Source organism: Aythya fuligula, chromosome 7, assembly GCF_009819795.1.
Source record: "Aythya fuligula isolate bAytFul2 chromosome 7, bAytFul2.pri, whole genome shotgun sequence".
NCBI classification, from domain to species: Eukaryota; Metazoa; Chordata; class Aves; order Anseriformes; family Anatidae; genus Aythya; species Aythya fuligula.
In genome coordinates this window covers 34,746,093-34,767,634 of record NC_045565.1, presented here as the reverse complement: position 1 = coordinate 34,767,634, position 21,542 = coordinate 34,746,093, and the positions used below count along the sequence as shown (strand labels likewise).

The window sequence follows — 21,542 nt, the reverse complement described above, 5'->3', positions numbered from 1 at the left end:
CAGCTGTGATCTGAACGATAAATTATCCTTCCTATCTTCCATGCCTTGACAAACCCTGAAATAACTAATAATATTGTCACTGCTCTCAGTGTTTCCATTTTTCTGTGTTACCAGCCTGTTGAGATGATGCAGTCTGTTTACTTATAAGACCGTATGGCTTAGCAATGGTAATGCTTGGTGCATGATAGGAATTGAGTCATCAGTCTTTGTCATCAGTAGGCTGCAGTCTTGGTTTGGATTTTGCATCACTGCTCATACAACCTACGCCTATGCAGGCCTGGGTCTAAATCTCCAAAACGGTAGAAGTTTCTTACATTTAAGGTATATTAATCGCTGACCCTGTCTGCTTGAGGTATTGGCATTGTCAGCTTCCATTACAGAGGTCTGGGAGAGCTCAGCAGCCCAGGGCATGGGAGTTTTACTAATAGAAAAAAAAAAAAAGAAAAAAAAAGTAGTTGGTGTATCATGTATAATGTAGAGCCTACCTATAGTGGTGATGCTTGATGTCATTAAAGACACACAGGGAATCATCACTGTGTGTCTCCTTCCCCAGCCATGTCTTGTCAGGCTTACTTGGTGGTCGTGGAGGATTTGTGGTGCTGTGCATCTGCTAAGATGAGCTTTGGCCATTTCAAAGAAGCATTTTGTCGTGAATTGTCAGAAATCCACAGTGAAATACAAGGAAGAGAGTTATACGAAAGTATGAAAAGCTGCTTTATCCTGATGTAAAGTGAAAAAAAGGAAAAAAAAATGTAGTAACAATGGAAAAGTGTATGATTGCCTGAATTGACAATGTTTCAAGGAAAGGCAAGCTTAACCTGCTCTAATACAAGGTCACTTCCTGTTAGCAAAACCCCCTGAAGGGAGGAGAGGAAAATGTAAAAAGATACTTTACAGTAAAACAATATGGTCATTTTACTCAGAGATCAAGGATTCTTTGACAAAAATAAATAAATAAATAAATAAATTTGAAAATCTAGTCTTGGTTTTACAGAATATTTTTAACTCCTCCAACATCACATGATTTTCAAGTCATTCTTTAAGAACTGAACTGTTGTCTTTTTGGTTCTCGCACAGAGGCAAAAATGACTTCTCTCCAGATTCAATTATGATTTTGTTCCTTAACTTTTTCTCCTATAGGCAGCTGAGCTTTTACAACTCGGATACCTATTCACTGAATTTTACTGACAGCGTCATTCTGCTTTCCCTTTCTTCGAGTTTTGTTCTGTTGTATCTCCCACGGCATTGCACTTGCATGTCTTTGTTCATTAGTTTTAAAGTCTTTCTTCAGCTCGGATAATAGAAAAAACATATATATTACTAGTCATCCAGTTGCAATTCTAGCTATACTCAGAGGGGTATATATATTTCCAGTTTGCTGCGTGGGGATTTAGATATATGATTCCAGATAGTCTTAATGAGAGTAACAGCCCTAATTCCCCACACGGCATATTAAAAATGGATCCTGAATGTACAGAGTGAAATTCTGTGATCTTACCTTTCAGTACCTTTGCTTTTTCTTTTTTTCTTCCCCTGAATATCATTTGCATCTGCATTTGTTAGTTAAGGTAATTGACAGCTGCTTTGAGGATGAGAGAGTTGGTCTTCGGAGCCCATGTCTGTGTTGCTTTGCTGTGTTTTCCTGGGGATTGACTGCACCTGGGTGTATCTTTTGAATTGAAAGGTTAATTCAAGAGGGAGTTAGAGGAAAGATTTTACCAAGTTGGTTCTGTTATTATTCTGGTTGCCTTCAATGTCAGACAAGAACAAGGTGCACCTTTTCTTATTACCTTAATTAATTACAAAAAAAAACAAAAAACACCACCACCAACAACAGAAAACCCTATTGTGTATCTAATAATTGATCTAATGACTAAGATTTAGTTATAATACTAATATAAGGTCTAAGGTAGACAATATTCATGCAGAAATGGTGCAGTGTTCTTATAGCAGAATTTCTTAAGATTTATTTATTATTATTTTTTTATTACTCTTAGACAACCTTGTGTTACAATAAAATACTAAGAAACAGCCATTAGTTTTTTTGTAATTTCAGATCACATTCCTGTTTCCATTCACACCTGTATTTTGTTTCTGTCCTAATGATATGTCTTTGCAGGGAATCCCCAGACCTTGTGGGCAGAATGCCACTGGTGGCATTTCCTTTAGCGGAGAAAGGGTGCAGTGTGGAAGGGAAGGCTGTCTCCACTTCAGCTATATACTAGAAAGTTCCTGGGGCTTAATTTCTCTGTTTCTGAAGGTTACTGTACTTACACTCAGCAGCCAATATTCACAAGTAGCTGGTCTGGTAGTTAGGGGTAAATGGAGGATGAGTGCTCCAGGTACCACTTCTTTCTTTTGCCCATTTTATTTGTTTAATGTTTTTTTGACCCATGTTTTCAGATGTTACAGAGGAGTGGTGGCCAGGAGATGACTCCTCTAACACCTCTGGTCCCAAATATTTTTTTTGCCATCTTTCAGCCTGTTCTCATCCCCCTGATGATAGTTTTGGATACCGATGCCTAGCAGTAGCAAATAGCCGGTACTGGGAACACAGCGGTGGTTGCTGAGCAGTAAGACAGTCTGGTGAAGAAGCTGTTTGGCTTCACAACACACGCATTTGCTGTGCAGACCATTTCTAGATATGAAGGCAAATGATCTCCTACTGCGATGCTGCTTTGGAGGAGCAGGAACTCTTCTGCTTCCCACTTTCTTTTTGTCTCCTCTCTGCTTTCTGCTGGCCAATAAACTATTTTAATTTAAAAGATGATTTAAAGAGATAATCTGTTTTCCATTCAAGTTCTTTCTGTGGCTGAGCTGCCCTCCTTCCTCCCACCCCCCCTAATTCTAGTGTCTTGGCTGCTTTTGTGAAAAGACTTCCTTCTCTGCTGCTCTGCAGTTACTTAATGCTACCTGCTGCTTTCTTCATCTTCTCCTACTGTGCTGCCTGTTTCTACCTCTTGCCACAAACACTCTTTGATGCCCATGACACCATTAATCGGTCTCAATGTCTTTTCCCTCTGTATGTCATGAAACACTTGCAGAAACACAGTTTGTAACCGCAGGTACAGGATCGGTCAGGGACTGTGGGAGCAGAGCACTGCATGTGCATGAGCTCCAGCTGAGGGGCTGTACAAAACTGTGTCTGCCTGGTTTGTTGACAGTATTTGCATCAAAACTGTTTTCCTCTGAGAGGAGAGAGATGGGGTTTGACAAAAGAGAAGGCAAATATTTGCAATGTGTGAAAAGCAAGGAGAAAAATTGGTTATACCAGAGAGAAGTGGGAGAGCTTGGATTGCTAGATTAGAATATGTGAGCTTTGTGTGCACTGCCTTGCTTTGACCAGATTTTCTGTATGGATGTGATATTTCTTAGGATGTGGTTCATCTCAATGAATTTAATTAGAAAAAAAGTTCTTTTTTCTGTCCATGCTGACCTTCTGGGATTCCTCACCAGAGACTCCCCTGGGGAGCTGGCTCCTCCCTGTACTGACAGTTCAGTTTACAGAAAGAAATGTGAAATTATGTTAAAAAAAATCTGCTCTGCTTGTTAAGGAAGAGGCTAGAAACTGTACCTTAGTGTTTTTGATTTTCCCCAAAATACAGGAAGATCAGTACAAAGCATGAGTTATTCAGATCATTAAGGTGTGTAGGAAACCATCCTTTTGTGGCAGCGTTTTTCCCATCTAATTAGGAGTAGATTAAGTATTGGGAAAGTGACTTGAAAATACCCCACACCTCACTGCAGGATTTAATTTTACCTAATGACTATAAAGAAGGGTTTAACATAATGTGCCACTCCATCCCTTCTTTTCAGTTGGATCAGAGGGCAAAGATAGCAGCAATCTTCCTTCTGTCCTCATCTGAGACACAGGGAAGAAATGTTTAGAGAGGGGCAGCTGTTGGGAATGAGTCAGAGGAGAGAGGAATTATGTGGCCACTTTTTAAAGTGTCATGAAATGCCAGTACTCTGTAAAATGTCTTATGTCCACGTAAAAAATGGGACAATCACTGCCTGGTGTGTTTGTCTTTATGGTTAGGACTGAAACCACCTGTGTTGGGTTTTTGTTTGTTTGTTTGTTTTACCTTGCACTTCCAAGTTCTCCCAGTTGCCTCAGTTCACCAAACTTTTAACAGCTATCAGTCATTTCCACCTACGTAAATCTTCAGATCTTCAGCCAGCCTGTGACTAGGACAGCCATTAGTAATTTTTGCACAGTATTAAAAAACAAGAGCAGAGTCATGCTGTGTTCGTGGCTGTGTGGGTGTCTGCCTTTTAGGAACCTCTGGGAGTGGTTTATAGGGACCTAAAATAGTTCCCATCTGCTCTTTCTGTCTTTCCTCCCCCTGGCTGATCCTGATGCCCTTTCCATGCTGTTCCCAAGTTTTTAAATTCCCTTTCCTGATATCTTTGTAATTACTTCCTCTTCTTTCTGAACTTTACCTAAGATGGTCACTTCTATGTGCTCATGTACCCACACTTTCCATTTACTAGGGTTTTGCAGGCTGTAGTGATGGTCTGTTTGAATTGTTTTTCAAGGTTTGTGTAGCAGAGCGCTCCGTTGCTTTTGACATGGCAAGGTCCTGCAGTTGCAGGTGCTGTGCAACAGCCTTCACGTGAAAACAATTTTAGGGGAAAGTGAATCTTGTACAAATTGGACCTTTTTGCTGCTGGTTTCTGCCATGGCTTTGTAGAGAGGTAGAACATGGACCTTAACATGTTGGAGATGAGTGATGCTTCTGAGGCAGGCATCCCACTATGGAGACCTTAAAACCCTGACCCCAAACCCACATGGACCTTAGCTTTCATCACAGCCATGACTGGATCCATAATTATAATTTTGACCAGGTTTAACCAATCTGAAAATTTTCTCTTAAGTGAATAAGAGGCGAGGGAAAACCACATGGCATACATTTGCATTAGGGTTTTCTTGACTCCTTCCACACTGTCTATTGGACATACATTATTTAGAATGAAAGCTTATTTTTATGAAGAGTATACTCTGATTATTTCTATCAGTAACATTTTGTTGCAGTACAGCTGCATGGCAGTCATGATAATATTTGTATCAGTTACAACTTTTAAAATATATGGCTAAAAGCAGTTTCCAGTTTTGCTGGAAATCAAAATGATGAGGAACAGAGGGCTGAAAACAATAATAGAGTTCTCATGCTATAGATTTTTTTTTTTCCCCTGTTTTTCACAGGAACACAAATGTCGTCTGGAAGCCAGAGGAAGCAGTGCGCCACCACGATCAGAGGCACAACAGCTTCTGCCTCTCTTCTGGATACACCATCCAGAAGGACAACCACTGCTGCTGGTGGCTCATTGAAAAGCAAAGATCCCTCTAAGGACACCTCCATACCCAAAGAGATCCAAGCACAGGGCATCCTGAAACCAAGAATGTCTGTCTCCAAAAGTATGTGCAACACAAAAACTTCATCAAGAGTCCTCTTGGAAGAAAATGTTCACAGGCAAAACCAGCTCCTAAAAAGTAAGGTACAAATCCTGCTGTGCTTGTTAGGAATATGGTTTCAATAATAAGATGAGATCAGTCTCAAAGAAAAAAGTGAAATAATGGAAATTCAGTCCATTTTTGTCCAGCTTTAAGTGCTGAGTATGAGTCATCTAGTGAGAGATCCCATCAACTAATCAAACTGTATACATTGCTATGGTTAATAGAAAACAAAATGAAAATGAGAAAGATAGGTTTACTTTGTAGGTAGGTTCAAGAAAATCTTGAAAAAACATTAAAACTGCAGAGTCAAACACTCCCAGTCTGAGCAAGAAACACCGTAACCAAGGTTATTTTTACAACCTTGTTTAGATACCATTTACCTCTGCAATCTTTTTTTATCAGCAAGCTTTCACTACTTAACCAATATTTTCTTCTAATTCAACAGCTATATGTATGTCTTATTTCCCACATTTGTACAAATAGCTAAAATGGAGATGAGTAGCAGAACTCATGCATAAGAGAGTTTTGCAGAAGACAACCGAATCATACTGTAGATGAATTTGGCTTTAGTATCAATATATTTGTAAGAAATTTACTCTAACTATACCTTAACAATGCTGCAATGGTCATATATCCCTTTTTCTTACAGATTTCTTTCTTGTAAGCAGGTAGGGAAAACATTTTCATTATTGACTATAAAGGTAGAGAATATAACACCAACTTAAGCAAGTGAAACCGATGTTCTGCTCTCAGTGCAGGAAGTTAAATCATGCCACTTCACTACCCTAATGTGACTTTGTTTTAAGAAAGTGAAGCATCCATGGAGATTTATTAAAGATAAAGTTAATTGACACCTCTGAAATCTTTACTTATTAAAAATTTTAATTTCATGTTCACAGGTTTCAGTTTTCTTTTTTTTTTCCAAAAAATATTATATTAACAAGAGCAGTATTAGGGAGGAAATACAGTTCAGGCTTTTATAAGGCAGATGTACCCAAAACAGATCATTTTAACATTTTTTTTTTAAAGTACAATATAATATGTACAATATGTCATAGCGAGGAAAATATTTTAAGTTTATTGTAACCAAAAATTGAAATAAAACAGTAATGGGCTTTATTCCCAGATATTTAGTTCTAGAAATCAAATTATTTGGCAAGGAAGAAGTATTCCAATTTGACTTTTCAAAATACTGCATATGGACCTTTTCTGAAGTTAATTTGTTATTCTGGATTACATTTAATTTTGTTCTCTAAATGAGAATCTTGTCAACTGTCTGATTTTTGAGTACATCCCATCTTTTGGTCCTAACTTTTGAAGGAAATATCAGTAAGAGAGCATTAAAGCATAGTCCTAAGAGTAGAAAATCAACTATTTTTTCCTTAATGCAGGACTTTGTGAATTGACAGGTTTCATAATAATGTGCTACAATGTATATTAAGCCCTAGTTTATTAGTTTTTTCATGGAGTCATTCAACTGGCTAATGAACACATAGAAATGACAGAAAGCAAACCATATTATCAGCAAAGAAATAAACAAGAGAAGGGTTTATGAAAGCCTCCGTGTGGTCAAAGAGAAATGATACGTGATTAAGATCTATAACATTATGTTATTTCCTGCGATACATGCAATAAATTGAAATAAACTGTGAGCTGCAGTGTGATAGCCTCTGCTTTCCATAATGTAACCGTATTAGCGAAGATTTTGGGAAGTGACTACCATCAAACGGAGCTAAGCATCAGAGCAGGGTAATTACGCCTCGATGCGGTGCCTGGCTTAATGTGAAAGATACTCTGGGTGTCACAGGGCAGTGAGTAGCACCTATGATTAGATTTGATCTATTCTGCTTAATGAGGCCTATTAATAATACCTTGGCATTCTTATTTCAGAAATTGCCCTCACTGTCTAATGAGGTGGAGAACCCAATAAAAAATTAACCATGCACTCTTAATGAACTTTTAAATCTCTTGAAGGTGATTACGAATCTTGTGGTTCAAGTGGCAAAGCGGAGGAGCATGAGGAGGAGGAGGAGCGGGCTGGAGCCAGCTGGGAAGCTCTGTCTGCACCTTGCCGCCTGGATGCCGCTCGCCAGAGCCGCAGCGCGCTCGCCCAGCCAGATGTTAGCCCCGAGCCCGACAGAAGACTGCCCACCCCACTGACACTGAAGGTAAAATACTCATTGTTTTTATGGGTGGGCTTAATGTGGGGAGTGAATTTTTATTTATTTATTTATTTTCTCATGGATGGTGTTGCTGCTGGGAACTGGCTGGGGGCAGAAGTTGGCATGTCCTTGATTTTTCTCCTTTCTGGTGATGTTTGTTTGCTTTCATTACTTGCCGAGACTTGCTGGGTTGCCTGGTTGGGCAAGTCCCAGCTGCTATTCCGTGGAGAACCATGATAAAAATTGTAAAAATTGGGGGCTTACAAGGGTCCCAAAGGTGCTTGTGAAATCATACCCTGAAACGGGCACTTTCCCAATTTTGCATGACATCCAGTGCCATCAGCAGCTGCCGTGGGCATGGCTGTGATCCAGGTTGGTACAAAGCCACATCAGCAGATCCAGTGTTTTCCTCCTTCTGGTCCAGTGCATATGTAAGAGCAACCTCTGCTCCTGTCCTCTGCCCTGAAACATTCCTAAATGCTGAAGCAGCCTTTGACTGGAAAGCATTTTCTTTCTGGATCATCCATGAATGGATCTGCGTGATAATCAAAGTAAACAGGAAAGTTTGTGAACGGTCAGTGACAAGCTGCTTTGGAGATGGGGTGAGACAAAGAAATAGGCAAAATGTCAAGAACTTGAATACGGGTAACTTATAAAATGTGTAATTCAAAACATTTTGGATATGTCTTCTTATTTTTTTTTTTCCTATAAATATTCTTTGTCTGATGTGGAAATATACACGCTAAGGCAGCTTTCTAACAGTGAAAGAGAGCAAAAGCAGATTGGAAGTTTATGAACTTTATTCAGACCAGCAATGATTTTCATGGGGAATCTCTTACTGAACCCACTTAGATGAATACCATTTTGTTTTTTTCCTTCCTTTTTCTAAAGTTAAGTGTTTTCTCTGTTTCATTTAGGAAGCGCTAGAAATTCACAAGCCTCAGTTCATTTCCCGTTCGCAAGAAAGGCTGAAGAAGCTGGAACATATGGTCCAGCAGAGGAAAGCCCAGCAGAATGATGCTCCTGTAAGCAACCAAGGAGCGCTTCTTGTTCGCAAACTTTCCTCAACATCTGCCTCAAGCAAAAAAAAGCAATACACCATCCCTCACCCGCTCAGCGGTAAGTTGAATTGTGACCAGTAATGGTTCTCTACTTGTTTTTGAAACCTTGCCATGTGTATAGTATTTCTGTATTAATGCTGTGAAAAAACATGAGACCTGCTGCTCCTGTTTCACCCTGCTGGTGTGCCAACATACGTCCTGGTGCTCAGAGAATAAATCCTCTGAAACACAGAGACAGGATAAGTGGACATGGGGTGCTCCATGGCATCCTTCCTTGGGGGTGTTTTGTCATTGTCACATTCAGCACGATGCAGGTTGCTGCTCGTTATAGAGACATTAGCAATTATTGGCATTTTTTACCTGCCACAGCTCACAGAAGGACTGATCTGGGGTGAGAAGTCCCAGGTAGGGGGACAGGTGGGGTTTGGGTGTAGGAGACCCAGTCTGCTCTTCTCGGCAGGTGAGTTTGTCTTGTCTGCCCAGCAGCTGTGTGCATGGCTGCTAAATCAGCACATCTAAACTCTGTGATTTCCTAATTTGAATGATTAGGTTGTTTTATTGCCCTTGTGGTAAACAGCCTCAATATCCAGCAGCTCCCTCCCAATAGCATCTCTGTAAATATTATCTAGGCACAGGATGTTAAACAAATCACCCATTTTTATTTTTTTTTTAATTGCCATCTGGCTTTTACTTAATTCAGTTGACGAAAGAAAAAAAAAAAAAAAAGATTTATTTGATTGGTTGGCATTCCTCTTAACTTTTTGGTTTTAAACGGTGTCTCAGAAGCCACATTATTCTGCTGAAAAATAAAACAATTAAAAACATTAAATAGCCATGTTATGATTAAGTCTGTCCTCAACTCTTCTTCTGACAAAGCCTAAGCAAGCAAAAATACACCCAAATGATCTAAAAGACCAGAGATGGTCTTTTAGACCATGGACTTTAGGATGGAAGGCTAATGACTCACAGAGGTCAGTAACACTCACCAAGTCTTTCAATGAGAAGGTGATGAAGCTCTAATTAGTGTACTAGTTTGTAGTTTTTAAAACAACTACATCAGCTCTGCGCATTCCCCCTCAAAATTATTTTTCTTGGCATGCTTAGCATTGGGGAATATTATTTGCTATCACTAAATCTATGCTGTTTGCTCTGGTATGGTGGCGTCTAACTTATATACGTAATGGGATTTCCAGTACAAGCTAAATAAGCACATATAAACAAAGCACAAAACATGAAGTGCGTGTTAATGAGTCAATAAAATTTATTCCCCACTTCAGTTATCCAAGGTAATTTGTTTGGGTTCAGATGGCTCAGGGCCACGCTGCCCAGCTGCAGTGTGGTGTGGGGGCTCTGCCCCAGCCCCAGCGAGGACTCCAGGCTGGAGGAGTTTGTCATTTGTCTCTGAAGAAGTGGCAGATATCTCCTTCTTTGTTTGGTCATCTTAAAAATCCCCCCAGACTGCTCTGCAAACACTCTGTGAAACAAAAAGTTGAAAGGTTAAACCTCGTTCTCCTTAAATGATGATTAATTTTTATGCTTGTTTAATGAGCAATAAAAGCATAATATTGAAACATATTCATTATTCATTCAAGTAAATTACTATTTCCCTCTCTTAGTAGTTGGTCATTAAAGATAAATTTGTCTAAAGAGAATCTTTAGTTTCCATAACTCATCTGCGTTCATGTAGCCGCATGTAATTTCCTATTTGTAAAATCTTAATATTTTTATAAAGACAGAAGTGTCACATGTCTGTTGTTGAAGAATAACTGTAATTAATGTTGTAAATCCTAGATCTCTGATAAAGCACAACTGTGTGGGCTGCAGTTCAGAAGGCTGTGTGTAGGAGTGTACTGAGCATATTTAATTTGCTCTGAGTCCTGACAATTGGTATTTTAGGACTTCTCCTCGTGGATGCTATTGTGCAGAAGGATTAGTATCATTAATGAGTCCCAGAGCACGGGATCTTTGTTTAGTACAGATGTTCTTAAATTTTTTTTGGCTGCACCTCTTTTAGAAGAGACAAGGGTTTCCCCTGCATGCTTGCCGGGGTGTTGGATGCCTGTGTCCTGCTGGTGGCTCTGCTGGTGACAACCTCTGTCCCACCATGTTCACAGCCTGCTCCTTCCCTTCTGCCTGCTCCTCAGGTGGGAAGGAAGGGAAGTTGTCATTTATTGTCATCATTATTCTATATTCTCTGGAAAAGCCATTTTTGCACATAAAATGTGCTTTTCAAGTAAGGAAGGGCTTTGTGTCTCATTTAAAAAAAAAAAAAAAAAAGCCAGATCCAGCTCATGAAGCAGCACTTTGACTGGGAGGGCGGACGGGAGATGGAGAGGGAGGGGAGCAGCACCACCTCCCTTGGCACCAGCTTCTTGTTTTTATGGGTCTAATGAGACCATGCCCTTCCCAAAGCAGGCTCCCAGGCTGCATGTCTACCTCATCCCTGTGCCAACAACACCAAAAGCTGCCTGCCAGCCAAACTGGCTGAGCAAAGGCAACATGGCAAGGTTCACCCCTGACTATTGCACTGTTTCTTAGCCAGCTCTTGAAGTGGCTGAGTGCCTGGGATTTATGTAGATCACAAAGTGCCCAGAAAAGGAAAAATACCATCCTACATCAAGTTGTGCCTTCAGGTCCAAAGACAAAGTCCTAAATGCCACCACCCTCTCTGGCTACACCCAGTTGTAGGTCAGTGGTGGTCCAGGAGCAGCTGTGACACCAAAGCCAAGCAGGGGACGGGCCTGGTGGCTGCTGTCCAGTGTTGTGCTATTGCAGTCATGAAGGCCAAACCAGCTATTAGACATCAACAGTCCTTAGAAGTCAAGGGCACTGGGCACCAAACACTTCTGAGCATGCAGGACAGTGGCTCTGCCACATCTCCACAGCCTCTGGTGCTGATGCTTCTCCTCCTTGCTAGTCTGAAAAACCTCTGCCAAACCCAGCCCTCCTGCAGCTTTCTTGGTCTCAGAAGCAGTCTGCTCTTTCACAGCAACATGCACTGAAACCACATTTGAAATTAAGAACCCAGGAAAGTAAAACGAGTACCTGGAAACTTGCTTAGGCATACAGCATCGTATTGATGGCATCCCTAGGCCTCAGGGTGTGATCTTGTGGTTGCTTCTCTTCAGCCTGATAGCTTCCGCTTTGCTCTTTTTTTTTTTTTTTTTTTTTTTTTTTTGTCTTTGGGATGTGTGGAGAGGTCTTTATGGCTTCGAAGTTCATAGGGCTCATTGCCAGCACACCCTCATGCATTTTCCAGTGATTTTCATAAGGGCAGGTTGGCTGGGGAAGGTAATTTCCACTGACCCCGACACAGCGACCCCAAGGATGGATTATAAGTGCGTTTGTGGTTGGGCAGGAGGAGCGTGTCTGTGCGAACCCCGGGATGCTTGCAGAGCACACACACCACAAACACTGGCAGTAATGCTAGCTATCCCCTTCCTTTTCCGCCTCCAGAGGACATGTCCTGGCCCAGTTCCCCATGTGCACGTCTGTGTCCATGCGGAGAGAAGTCAAGGTGGGACTGCCCCATCAGATGGCAGCCAGCTCCTACTCAGGCATAAATGAGGGGGGTTCTGCAGCCCGAGATGTTTCCCTTCTGCACTCCATAAATTTGTCGCTATTTCATGTAATCTCTCCAAAATAAGCTTGTTACATGTGCTTCTCTCCTGACTTGCATTATTTCAGTGTCACCCAGAAGAAAGACCATGACCTTCAGAAATTTTCCTCTGCCTAAAATTGTTCTATCAGGCTAAAATATCTTTATTGATAAGATGAAAATATCAGATAACACATTTTTCCAATGTTTTGACAGTGTTGTTACAACTTTACAGTTTCTTGAAGATGAAAGAAATAGCTGGCACTCAACATCATTTCCATATAAATACCAACATCTGTGCAGCTTCCGTTTACCTTCTCATCCTCAAAAAAAAACCCAAGTTGTTTATGATTTTTAATTGTAATTCATGAGTAGGATTTTATGAAAGGCTAAAAGTAATCTTGGAAAAATAAAAATGTTTATCCTGTAGAAGATTTTATCGTCACGAGAGTGCTTTGAAGGCAAAGAACATGAGACTCTCACACTAGCCTTTGTGCTGGATAATGTGTAGTGCTACATTTTGAGAGTGCTAATTAGTCCAAGATAGACTACTCGGCTGTTGACTATGTCGAACAAATTAGAGATCCCACTGTGACGAACTGAATAGAAACAATGTTCAAATAACTGGATTTAAATCTCGAAAACCGTAATGTAATTACTTCAGTGACAGGACTACCAGCTGTTTATAGGCCTTTAAATCTGCATAATGAACAGCCTTCTGATCTTAGTGTACACAAGCACTTTCAGAGGTTTAAAACATTTCTCAGGCACATATGGTTTTTTCATACCTTCCATTTTGCTCTCCTTTGGGAGGGTGGTGGTTCGTTGGAAATGGCACTGGAAGTGGAAAGTCGCCATTCAGCTCCTACCGATGTGCCTGCTGTTCCTCTGGGTTTGTATCCAATAATACTCCAAACCCCGTATCTTTAGCAATATTTTGGAAACAAGTTTATACCTCCTCAGCCATGCTTCTAAACCATTCCAAAAAGCCTTATTGTAACTTCAAAAGCCTGGAGGGCAAGGGATTGCTGGTTTTGTTTGTGTTTTCAAGGTGCCTGTTGGAGGTTGTTACTGGGACTGCAGATTCATTGGGGAGAGGAGAAGACAACAATCAGAGAATTTGCACTAAGAGTGCAGCCAGCAGCTCCTGCAGCAGTAGATGTGCATCCTTGTGCTCTTCAGATGCCATTGGTGGCTGATGGGATGTTTGAAGCCTCCTGCCCATCTCTGCTCATATATGACTTTAGTTGTGCCATTGCTCAGGTTTCTTTTCCCTGTCAATATTCATAGCTAGCGGTAGCGCTACTGATCCTGTTGGCGCCTGGCCACTTAGTTAAGGCTGACAGTTCTGAATAAAGATTAAGCTGCAGTCAGGTAATTGAATTAGGAAGAGGGATGACCTATTTTTATGATATTATTATCCATCACCTTGATTACAGCGGTGCCTGTGAGTCGGCTAGACGTGGGCGGCACCTTGCAGGGCACTGGCACCAGGGGACAAGGTCCTGTGGGGACTTGCTGTGGTGGCAGGGGAGGAGGTGGGTGTTGTGAATGGGCTGACCTGCACGTCCCTTCCACGTCCTCATCCTTATGAGTGGGGGGAGAAAGTCAGCATCTGTGCAATGCAATAGTAACAGGAGAGAAATAGGAAATGTATAGGAGAGCCCAGGGAGGTGAGCAAGAAGGACAATTATAAATAAGCAAGACTGAAGTCAAAAGCCTGTGAAAGTGTGCTAGAGTACATTGCCAATTAATATCAAGCGGAGAAAATCCAGCCAGCATTGCAGAAAGCTTTTTGGGCATGTAAAAGCCCAACTTTCTGGGTTTCTGGAGCTCTTTACAATGGGGTGAGCATCTGAGAGAGGCCCCTCAACACAAGGGGTCCGTGTCCCAAGGTGGTACCAAGGAAGGTGGAGATAAATTGGAAAATCTTCAAATATGAAGTTTTCTGTGCAAACAATTACAGTGTTGAAACACTGCGCATTATAGAGGGTGACTCACAAAGTTCAGTCAAATTGCTGGGGGATAATTTCATTAGGGTCTTGAAGTAGCCAAATTGAAAACTGAATTTTCGATGACGGACTTTTTAATCAAGGAGTAAGAGGTCTGATTTCATCCATGATTATAAGCTGAAACTAAAGAAAACAGGACTGAGAGGATGGTGCAAGTTTTACTAAAGATGGAACAAACCTTTTGATCAGTTTGCCAAATCTGTCATACCTTCTTTATTAATGCCTTTTTTTTTTTTTTAATGGAAATTATAGGCTTTTCAATACTATGTGCTGTAGTCAAACAGGAATGAATTGGGAAGGGCAGGTTAGATAGTATTTATTTATTTTTTTTCTGGATGAAGTCCAAGAATATTCAAATGTCATTTGGATAGAGGGGACTGGTCTCCCATATCATGCCCAAAATGAATTTATCATTAAAGTATTTCCATAAACCTGTAGTTTTTAATGTTTTTATAGACACTACTGACATTTTCCTTTGCTAAGACTGAAATACTAGGGAGGATCAGAAGTCTCAATAGCCACAGAGTAGGCCACACCTGAACAGCCCATGAACCACCTGCCTTTGGGTCCTCTTGGTAGAAGGACCTCTGTAGACCTTCAGCATTTCTTGGAGATGAGCAGAAATTCCAGGCAGTCTTGCCTTCACACTTTTATCTAGTGGGTTACTGCATTCTTTTAATAAATAACACCAAAACGTCATCTGTTGACTGCAGTTGATGTAATGCATTTCATGAAGTCATTGACATGAAATGTGTAAAACTTTGGGCAGTACCCTGGGGTGTAGGCACTTTTTGGTTTCTCTGGATGAATTCCCAGTCAAGTGCTACGGGCATGCTAAGCTGAATGCCACCTTGACATTTATCTTAGATTCATGGTTTATTTTTTTAGGGGACTGTTTATTTTGGAAGCGGTGTTAAAAAAAAAAAAAAAAAAAAAAAAAAAAAAAAAAACATATATCTTAGAGCTTCTCTGGGTGAATGGGCATTTGGTGAACTATTTTTTTAGTTCAGTGAAAAAGCAGTGCAATTAAAGAATCACTATTATCAGTGCTTAGCCTTTCAGGAACTGACAACACACCCTCAAAGGTATATTTTAGCTCCTAACAGTTTGAGAATTCACATTCATACTAGTGGAAAATGTATATGTATTCTGATGGGCAGAGTTTAGCCTTTGATATTTTATTTTATTTTATTTTATTTTATTTTATTTTATTTTATTTTATTTTATTTTATTTTATTATTTCAATTTAAGTGTTTCAGTGAGTTAGTGGTAAACAGGAAGTCAGGGGACAGTTCCCACACACCCTATTATCTGTTCTTTGTCTAAACGCTTAATAACTTCCAGGCAGGAAAGTTGCTCATCCTGTCTGAGGTGCAGTTTAGCATGAGTTAAAATACATTGCAGTGATGACCCATTTACCTTCATTTACAACTTGCTGAAGTAGCTTCTTTCCCCTGCCATGGAGATCTCACAGACCATTGCTGCACACAGAATTGGTATAAATACTGGAAGCTTGCTGGTTTGACAGGGTTTGAATAAAGCACCAAGGAAGTTCTTCATGCCTGTCTATACTTTTTTTTTTTTTTAATTATTTTTTTTACTGTGGTGCATCACTGGAAATACCAAATGTCTGTTTTGAAATCCCTTCTCTTTTATCCTTCTTGATTGTACCAAAACCATTACAAGACTATGAGATCCGATAAGGAACTTTGATAAAATGCAATTTAGGAGGCTATCAACTTGGGGAACTGTCCATTTTATGCCCAACCCGGGTCTTAGTTTGGTAAGATGAATGTTAATTCAGGTCTTCATGGTGTGATTGGCAAGTTTTTATAGCACTGAGTACGTGCTGCTCCTCCTCTTAGAAATATGTTTTGTTCAATCCTATGTTCAGTTCTGAACATAAAAATCATATGCATGTTTAAACATTGGTTAATTTTCTAATTTAAAACATTTTTTATTTATATTTCAGTTAATTTTAGAATTCTCATCCCAAAATTCCCCAAGAACATTATTTGTTTGATACTTATACATGATTTTTTTCTCAGACATAGTGACCTGAGAGCAAGCTGAGAGATACTACATGAGTGTTTACCTATATAAGTGTTACCCTTTTGACCTTGTACTGCTTCACGAAGGGTATATTTATAGCCAAGACAGATTTATTATTTTTCTTGGAGGATTTTCCCAAGAATCTCTTTTTGATTCCTCCTTCAAAGCCTCTGGCACAGAAACATATAGATTCCAGGTAGAATCATGGGCAGTGATGAGCCTGATACCGTTCAAGATGATTTCTGTGTCATCCAGAGAGAATTATTCTCACAGGTTCCAGTGGCTCTGCATAAAGATCTGGAAGATTTAACGTGTCGTTAATGTGGTGTGGGCTGTGCAGGTTTCTGCTGCACCCAAAGACATAGGAACAGCCAAGGAAATGTTGGTCACACCAGGGACTGCCCAAGCATCTCCTATTTTTGTTTCAGTGCTGCAGAGAACCCATGGTGATGGCTTGATATGATTTCAGGCTGTGGTCCTGTGCCATGGTCCAGGTTAGAGGACATTCCTTGGGGAAGGGATGTGTCCTGCAAGCCTGAGTAGTCAAATGAGGTTTGCAACCGTGAGCAGCAAGGGGCTGTGCTGGGAGCTGCACTGGTCCCAGCAAGATGGTGTTGTTGGTCCCTAATCCTTCTGCAGGGTCACAGAGGCAATCTGCTTCATGAAGCACTAGGATTATTTGGGTAGCTATAGCACCCAAGTGTTTATTCCTTTTAAATTAATGAGCATGTAAATGAACATTAAAACACTAATTAAAAAAGTCAAATTATATTTTTCCAGTAAATCGAGTATGTTGCTTGTGTCTACTGAAGATGTAATACTAATTATTAAGCCTAGATAAGCCCTGAGTGGAGAAAAGTTATTCCTAGGGCAGAGGAAGCTTCACGGCCTCCTCTCCTTTCACAATTTGCATTTTGAAAGCAGTACCAGGTTAGAATAGAAACTGCTGCATAGCTCCCTTTTATTTTTACATGGAGATACAGCAGCTTCAAGGACAAACAGCATTTTCCCGAGCAAGGCGGTAATCTGAGCACGGTTTTGCCTCTGGGTGTAGCCCCGTATGCTGCTGGAGGCTGTTAGGTTGCTACGACAACTCCCATAAATATCCCTGAAACATTTGGTGTCTTCAACAGCGTGCCCCACAAACCTGTTGGGAAGGGGGCTTTTTTGGGTAGTAGCAGTTGGGTTTGCTCTGGCCCAGCGTCTGAACTGGGCAGTTCTGGAACAAATTATTCACTGTATTTGTTTCCTTGTCTTGATTATTCTATTTTGTCTCTTCAGTGAGATGGCAGAAAGAGGCTGACGCGGTGCCTGCTGTGATATATATTATGTCTTCTAAACTTCCTTGGCAAATGGAAGTGCTTAAAAGTTTGCACACATTTATCTTATACATATGTTCTGCAAAAGCACTTGCAAATTCCTCTGACTTCCAGCTTAATGTGACTACTCAGGGCACTGCACCCTGTCCTCCGTGCCTCCTGGCTGCCCACCCTGTGCAAATGACATGCAAAAACTTTTCGGAGACCATTTTAGCAAGCAAGGTGTTAAAATTACCTATTCCTGGGACCCACTGACTATGAAGATCAGTAATTATTTCCCTGTATCAAGGGAAACGTTGACTGAAATTATCTCAGATATCCTCATAGTCGATCAGCAAAGAGTAATACAATTTTCCTCCCCCTAGCATGCAGCATAATTACTCGCAGCCCTGTAAAATAGGTATAAATCGAAGTGGAAAGGATGGTGCCAAGCCAGGATCCTGACACACGGCGACTGGGGACATGGCCTGCAGCATGGGCCTCACCTGCTGCAGCCCTGCTGGCAGCCGGCGCTGGGCTGAGCAGAGGCCTACACAGCTGCGTGTGGCAATGACGAGTCGGATACATTTAAAATAAATGTCTTTCCCTTGCTGGATGGCAGCTTTGGGACCCAACTGAGCTCCAGATGAAGTTGTTAAAAGCCTTTCTATTGACTTATGCAGATCTGACCTCAAGTCATCGAAAGTTTAATCAGGAATACCATAGCATGACTAAGTGGAAAGAGAAGCTTGAAATTTCAGTAAACACAGATTCATCTAATATTAACTTTATTTTCCCTCTGCTAGATAACCTCTTCAAACCAAAGGAAAGATTCATTCCAGAGAAAGAGATGCACATGAGATCCAAAAGGTACTTCCACATCACCTTCACACATTGGGGCTGGTCTGTCACACTTCTTGCCGTGCTTTTGCACAATGCTAAAGTTTTGCTTTGTTTGCATCAATTTGATCTATTTGGGCCAAGCCTGCCCTTTAAGCAGAGTCTTTCTCGGAGTTTCAGACAACACAGAATGCCCATACCCTGCAAGCCACATCCCTGAAAGAAGGAAGATTCTCCTTCCTTTTTGATCCAGTGGGAATTTTGTCATGGTTTTCGATGGGAAAAGATCAGACCAGAAGTCACCTTTCTGAGGGCAACTCCTGTAATATTTGAAAAGGACAAATAATGTCTTTTTTTTTTTTTTTTTGGTAAAAGAGTTCCTAGTGACGGTGAAAAAATATCAACAGATTACAGTCTTCTATGGATGGTTTTCTTAGATTTCAGAGGAATGCCTGAAAATAATTGCTCAGTATTAATTTTGTGACATAAATGAAAAAAAAAAAAAAGAAAAAAAAGAAAAAAAAAGTGTACAGGCCAAATTCTGTTTTGAAATCAAAACCACTTGCACTGAGCTCATTAGAAGCTTCCCCAGAATTATGCTGCTGCATTGAGATAACCTGATCCCATCTTTCTTTACTCCTTAGCTCAAAATCAGCACTGTTTTTCAAGAATTCAGATGTTTTTAATAACATTATTATTAATAATTTATAATTCTTGTGCCATGGATCTAATTCAAATACTCAGAGATGCCCATTAATGCCAAGTATTGCATTGGTGGCATACATTTCCAATAGAAGAATAAGTCATTTGCAAGTCCCAGGGATGACGTGAAGTTAACTTTCCAAATTCATTCCAGGATTTATGACAATTTACCCGAAGTAAAAAAGAAACAAGAAGAAAAACAGAAGCGGATAATCATCCAGAGTAATAGATTGCGTGTGGAGATCTTCAAAAAGGTAATGATTTATTGTGAATGCAAAGCGCAGCTCTGTAATCCTTCTTGCTGCTTTAAAATATGAGTGTTTGACCACTGGTCTGTAATTAAATCTATTTGTGGCTTTATTATCAGTATTTGTGCACTTCTCTTCGCTATTATCCTCCTGGGCCCTCAGCACCCCTATGAAGCAGAGAAGGAACAGTGAGATGTAGGATGCTCAGACACCAGGCCCTGTGGTTTTGCAGTGATTAGTTTGTTTTCTTCTCTCTAGCAAAGAAGTTTTCTAGTTTTCTTCTCTCTAGCCCTGTAGCGGGTACTGGTAGGAGAGGCAGATACCTGTATTCACACAGGCCCATGGACATAGCGCCCTGGGGAGCTTCTGCTATCATGTGCAAACTCTGAGAGCAAAGGATGTTATTCAAATCTTGTCCTTGGGATTGGGCACTTCCTTGGCCTTGGAATTGACAGATGAACCTCATGTCAGAATAAGCACCCAATACTTTATATTTTAAAAATTAGTAATTTGTCCTGGCAGAAATCTGCCTTAGTGCAGTTAATCTACATGGAGATCTGATGAACTGCCAGGTAATCCTCCTCCGTGTCATCTACATGTAACAATTTTTCAATTTTTCCTTAAATGCTCTACTCCTCCATCTAATCACACTGTTCCTGTCCAAGCTGGAAAAGCTTTCAGTGCTTTTTTTTTTTTTTTTTTTTTTCCTTTTCTTTTTTGTTAAAGATTTGAGATCTAAGGAGGCTTGTGCCACCTCACAGCATTGCTCAGGTTTCTACAGCTGTTTCCACGTCATGTAGTTTAACACTATCTTAAGGTTGTTTTGAATTGTTTTTTTTTTTTCCTAGCAATTACTGGACCAGCTCCTTCAAAGAAACACTGAGTGACAAAGGATTCTCTTGCCGATCATCCTAATTGGATCTCAAATGCCTTTGACTGCTAGATAAGCCATAAAAGTTACTGTTATCTTAATTACCTGGAGGTATTTTTCTTATCTTTGGCTCTTTATAAAAAGAAAGATCATTTGTATTTCAATTGAAATTTTAAGGCAACTTTCAAGCAAGCAAAATATGGTCTAAAAGGGAGCTCAGTTGTTTGAGAGCATCAACTTATGGTCAGTTTACCCAGAGGAAATAATTTTAAGAATTTTTAATGCAAATACTGAATTACAGTGGTATTGTTTATCTTAATCTTTTTAAAAGTATACATCTGTGTAGCAATAGAACTGGGTTTATAAGACCTGGGAAACTTATTTCTCTGAAGTATTCTATTAATTGATTTCCTGTGAGTTAAATCCTCAAACTAAAGAAAAATGAATATCATTATTTGTTATGTTTAGAAACTAGCTGAAATAGCATTACCACATAATCATAGCAGCAGCAGTTTCACATTAATACTTAACATACCAAAAGGGACCAATATTTCATCTCTCTGAAGAACTCTATTCCTGTTTATGTAGTGAATCTGCATAGCAAGTTTACCTGTTTAAAGACGATATTTAAAAATTTGGTTTTAACTGTTTTTCATGTTTTTCATTGTAATATGTATTTTACTCCACTTCTGTGAGCATTAAGTATTTATAGAAATGGCATATTAAGAAGCAGTGCCAAGAAGTATGTTTGCATCAAAACTGCAGAACTAAAACCATCTGCAATGTTTCCTCCAAAAATATTTAAATTGTTATTTGTACATTTTGGAAGTAAAAACAACCAGCTTACAAACCAATGGAATTTATTTATGGAATAAAACACGAATATAATATTTATCCAACTGCTGTGTTTTTATTTGGTACTGTTAAATATAACACAATTATTGAAACTGCTTGAGAAGTCATGCCTTTGTCTGCCACAAATACTATGGTAAAAAATATTGCCCATAAAAATCATTGCAAGCGTTAACCTCTGTTGCATGAACACTCAATTGAATGTGTTTGAATGAGGCTGGAGTTTAGCCTTTGATATCTATGTTTTATTTTTCTAATCCATCCTGAGATGTAAGGTTAACTGTTTTGGAAGAGTTATGTTGGTGAGCAGAGCACTGGCCACTTAGATAGCCTCCAGCTGCGTGACTTGTGCTGGACACCAGGAGCCTGCTTGTATCTCATGCTCTCT

The 21,542-nt window shown here is 40.0% G+C and overlaps 1 protein-coding gene across 1 annotated transcript in view; it reads left to right on the top strand.

The window, feature by feature from the left end:
* Positions 1-21,175, top strand: part of C7H10orf90 (chromosome 7 C10orf90 homolog) — a 63,537-nt gene extending 42,362 nt beyond the window's left edge. Inside the window, exons 4-9 of the mRNA XM_032191793.1 lie at positions 5,207-5,494; positions 7,433-7,626; positions 8,538-8,739; positions 18,448-18,511; positions 19,338-19,437; positions 20,280-21,175. Of these exons, the coding sequence (XP_032047684.1) occupies positions 5,207-5,494; positions 7,433-7,626; positions 8,538-8,739; positions 18,448-18,511; positions 19,338-19,437; positions 20,280-20,318 (887 nt within the window). The 3' untranslated portion in view covers positions 20,319-21,175. The remainder of the gene's footprint in view (positions 1-5,206; positions 5,495-7,432; positions 7,627-8,537; positions 8,740-18,447; positions 18,512-19,337; positions 19,438-20,279) is intronic.
* The last annotated feature ends 367 nt before the right edge of the window (positions 21,176-21,542 follow it).